General features: G+C 38.5%; 1 protein-coding gene across 1 annotated transcript in view; it reads right to left on the reverse strand.

The window, feature by feature from the left end:
• SRGAP1 (SLIT-ROBO Rho GTPase activating protein 1) overlaps positions 1-4,714 on the reverse strand; it is a 317,403-nt gene that overhangs the window by 68,682 nt on the left and 244,007 nt on the right. Inside the window, exons 10-11 of the mRNA XM_017872537.1 lie at positions 2,081-2,278; positions 858-942 (exon numbers count right to left, since the gene is read on the reverse strand). Coding sequence (XP_017728026.1) covers positions 858-942; positions 2,081-2,278 — 283 coding nt within the window. The remainder of the gene's footprint in view (positions 1-857; positions 943-2,080; positions 2,279-4,714) is intronic.

Genomic DNA, 4,714 nt, shown 5'->3' on the forward strand with positions numbered 1-4,714 from the left:
AAACCTGCACGTTATGCACATGTACCCTAGAACTTAAAGTATAATAAAATAAATAAATAAATAAATAAATAAATAAATAAATAAATTTCATCAAGACAAAGAGAAATATTAACATTTATACGGTCCCCTTTGCCTATATTCCCATGCCCCCCCTCAGTTTCCTCATTTGTAAAAATGGAGAAATTAATAGTGCACAGTAAAATATACGACTCAGAACAAAGCCTGGCCCAGAGAAAGCCTTACAAGTTGTAGCTGTTGTTGTTGTTTTTGTTACTATTATTAGACATAGCAATCTACTTATACTGTAAGATTGTTTCTCAACTACAGCCGATGCCTACTGAAAGAAAAAAAATCACCCAAACTGGTTTAACTGGTTTCCAGAGTCTAAACAGGGAATAGATGGAACAACAAATACTCGCCCATTAAAACAAACAGGGGTGGGGTTGGAAGGGTGCAGAACCCTGAGAAGGGAAGGAAGAAGAGACTGGGGGGTCAGCAGGTAGGGGAGGGGCAGCGTCTCCAGACTTTTCTATCATCAGGAACATCATGCTCTGAAGATCCCTCCCTAAATTTCACTATACTTATATAGGAGGGATAGATTTCACTATATAGGAGCTCAGTATTGACTTTCCAGCCCTCCCTAGATTTCACTATACTTCCTGAAGGTTAGCACCACGCTTTAGAAGAAAATAGTGCCAGGAGAACTTAATCATGACATACACAAATGAAACCAAATCGAAACACAGAGTGTCCTATGCTTCTTAAAGCACAAAAATACAATTCATACTCTTTCTGGAATACATACATGATACGATGTATCATCCAGGTCATCTTCCTATACATCTTGGATAACTCACCTTCTCCCAGAGTCCTCTGCAGCAAGTCATGTTTGGCTTGAAGTTTCGTGATGAGATTACTGCCTTCCAAATATTCTCTGAGTTTCTGCAAAAGGCAAGAATAATTTAAAATTTTTTTTTTTCTTTTTTGAGACAGAGTTTCACTCTTGTCGCCCAGGTTGGAGTGCAGTGGCTCGATCTTGGCTCACTGCAACCTCTGCCTCCGGGGTTCAAGTGATTCTCCTGCCTCAGCCTCCTGAGGAGCTGGGATTACAAGCGCCTGCCACCATGCCTGGCTTATTTTTGTATTTTTAGTAGAGATGGGGTTTCTCCATATTGGCCAGGCTTGTCTTGAACTCTTGACCTCATGTGATCCGCCTGCCTCGGCCTCCCAAAGTGCTGGGATTACAGGCATGAGCCACTGCACGCAGCCTAATTTTTAATTTTTAAAAATTATTCAATGTCAAGGAACTTTTCATAGATCTAAAATCCAGCCACTTTGATCTTCTAGATCCTAGAAACTTGTTACTTGAAGTGTGTTCTGCAGACCAGCAGCATCAGCCAGCCTTGGGAGCCTAGGAGAGAGGCACACTCTCAGGTTCCTTCTGTACCAGACCTCTGGAAATTAGAACTGGCACTTTCACCAGCTCTCCTGGTGACATGTATGGATACTAAAGTTTAAAAGTACTGTGTGTTTTTAAATTTTAGAGTTGGGAACTCACTCTCTTGCCTAGGCTGGAGTGCAGTAGAGTGATCTCAGCTCACTGTAACCTCTGCCTCCTGGGCTTAAGCGATCCTCCCACCTCAGCCTCCCAAGCAGCTGGGACTACAGTTGCACGTCATTATGCCTGCCGGCTAATATATATATATATATATATATATGTTTTGTAGAGACGGGGTTTTGCCATGATGCCCAGGCTGGTCCCAAACTCCTGGGCTCAAATGATCCTCCCTCCTCAGCCTCCCAAGTGTTGGGATTGCAGGCATGAGCCACTGTGCCCAGCTAAAAGTACTGTTTTATACCAGTCCTCTAACTAACTAACTAACTAACTCCTAACTAACTAATTAACACCTAAATAACTCCTAAACTCTTTCCGAGACTGACTGAATCAGGAACTCTGATGGTAGACAGGAGTCTATTTTAACAAAAAGACCCCCAGATGATTCGGATGCGACTATAGAAGCGGCATTTGGGAATCCTAGATCTGAGCTCTGTCGAGCAGCTTGGGAAGTGGCGGGCGCACCATGAAGTAGAATTGTTCGGTTTCCTGCTGGTTGGCTCTTCTCTTGGCGATGCTGGGTTTACTCAGGTAGGTTTCAGAGACAGTGGACTTCACAGATTCTGTGGAGCGACTGTGCTGGAAGCATTCAGAAACATCATAGTCCTCGATGGTGACCATATCTTGTATTGTCTGCAAGGTGGCTTCAGTCGTTTTCTTAACCTGGGGACAGAAATACATTTCTCACATTAGTACATTATTTCATGAATCCCACAAACAGGGAGAGTCCTCTCTCTCTGTCAGGCAGCGATGACTACACAGGGCCTGTCCCCACCAAATTCACAGTCTATTAGGAGAGAAACAAAGGTAAAAAACACTCCATATCACCAGTTTAAGGGAAGGATTTCTTCAAAATCATCCTAAGGAGGTTATTGCTTTATATTTCAGTCCTTATAAATCTCATATATTACTGGGTACTCTCTCAATTACTTTTTTGTCTTAACATTTTTAATTGAAGTCAAACTACATATAGAAAAACACACGGACCATAAGTGTGCAGCTTGATGATGAATTATCACAAAGGGAACACACCTATGTGAGTAACAATCAGACTAAGAAAAAGTATATTACGAGCCCGCTAGTGCCTCTCCCAGTTACCATACACCTATTCCCTCTCCTCCTCCATTACCTGGATTTCTAAGATTAGATATTAGTTTTGCCCTTTCTTGCACTTTACATGAATGAAATCCTACAGGATGTATAATTTTTGTCTTCCTTTTGCTCAGTGTGAGATACACTCACTTCTTGTGAGTATGTTTCATTGCTATTCATTGTAGGAATAAACTGTAATTCATCCATTTTACTATTGATAGATGCTTTTTTTTAGTTGTGGGCTATTTTGTATAATACTGCTATAAACACATTTTTGTTTAGTCACACATATATGAATAGAATTGCTGCTAAACTGTTTTCCAAAATGATTGTAATTTATATTGTCACCAGCAGAGTGGAAGAATCTCTGCGATTCCACGTCCTCATCAACAGTTGGTATTGTGAGTCTTTCTTTTAAATTTAAACAATTGTGTTGGGTGTGCAGTGGTATCTCACTGTGGTTTGAATATGCATTTCCCTGATACATGAGATTGAGCACATTATCATATGTTTAAGGCAATCTGGATCTCCTTAATTGAGAACACTTTGTTCAAATCTCTTTCTCCATTTTCTAAGTTATGAGTCTTTTTCTTAATGATTTGTTGATACGGATATGAATCTTTTTGTAGTTGTATGTGTTGCAAATATTTTCCCCACTCTGTGCTGTGTTTTTCCCTCTTTCAATAGTGTCCAGATGAACAAAGATTCTAATTTTAATATAATGCATTTATCAATTCTTTCCTTTTAGTGTTTCTTGTGTCCTATTTAAGAAATATTTTCCTATCTCATAGCCATGAGATAGGAGCTTATTTATTTATTAATCTTCTAGTAGTCTTTTTATTCACTGAAGGTCATATTCTACCTTTGCTTATCAAAGTGTAATGTAAATTGATAGCTTTTTGGTTCTGTCACACCACGTAAAGAGTTTAGAACACCTTAACTTCATTTACTCCTCCTGATTTATATGCTATTTTTGTAATGTATTATAATAGAATATACATATTCATATATTTAAATTTAAGACATTATTATTTTATGTAGCCAATATTCATGAAGCATCATCCATGTATTTATTACATTCTTGGATATCCAGTGCTTATATTTTAAGGGTACCCTTTAGAAATTCGTTTTAGTATGTGTCTGTTTTGTTAACTTGACAATATCTTTTATTTCACCTTCATTTATTAAATATTTTTTTCTGTGCAGCAGTTATTTTCTTTTTGTATATTAGAAAGATACCACTGTACTCTGTTGTGGCTTCCATGTTCCTGTTGAGTGAGAAGGTTACTGTCAGTCTGTCACTGCTTTGAATAAAATCTGCTTTCTTTTTCCAGCTGCTTTTATAATTTTCTATTCATCTTTGGGTTTCTACAGTTTCACTGTAATATATCTAGGTAAGGATTTAAAAAATACATTCTGCCTGGAATTTCTTGCACTGCTTGAATTTGTGTGATGTTTTTCATAGACTTTCGTAAGTTTGCAGCGTTTATCTTTTCAAATAGTGACTCTATATTCTTATTTTTCTTTCTGGATGGGGCGCGGTGGCTCACACCTATAATCCCAGCACTTTGGGAGGCCGAGGCAGTGGATCTCTTGAAGTCAGGAGTTCGAGACCAGCCTGGCCAATATGGTGAAACCCCATCTCTACTGAAAATACAAAATAGCAGGGTGTGGTGGAATATGCCTGTAATCCCAGCTACTTGGGAGGCTGAGTCAGAAGAATTGCTTGAACCCAGGAGGCAGAGGTTGCAGTGAGCCGAGATCGTGCCATTGCACTCCAGCCTGGGCGAGAAAGCAAGACTCTGTCTCAAAAAAAAAAAAAAAAAAAAAAAATTTTTTTTGTTTCTGGGAGTTGAATTAGCATATTAGACATCACTGTGTTCTCTATATCTCTTATTCTTCTTTTCAGTATTTTATTATCTTTTGTTTTTCACGCTGTGTTTTCATTATTTCTTCTGATTTGTCTTCTTTAATTTTTATTTTTTAGCTCTATTTGATGTTAAACTC

Source organism: Rhinopithecus bieti, unplaced genomic scaffold, assembly GCF_001698545.2.
Source record: "Rhinopithecus bieti isolate Rb0 unplaced genomic scaffold, ASM169854v2 scaffold_1103, whole genome shotgun sequence".
Classification (NCBI taxonomy): domain Eukaryota; kingdom Metazoa; phylum Chordata; class Mammalia; order Primates; family Cercopithecidae; genus Rhinopithecus; species Rhinopithecus bieti.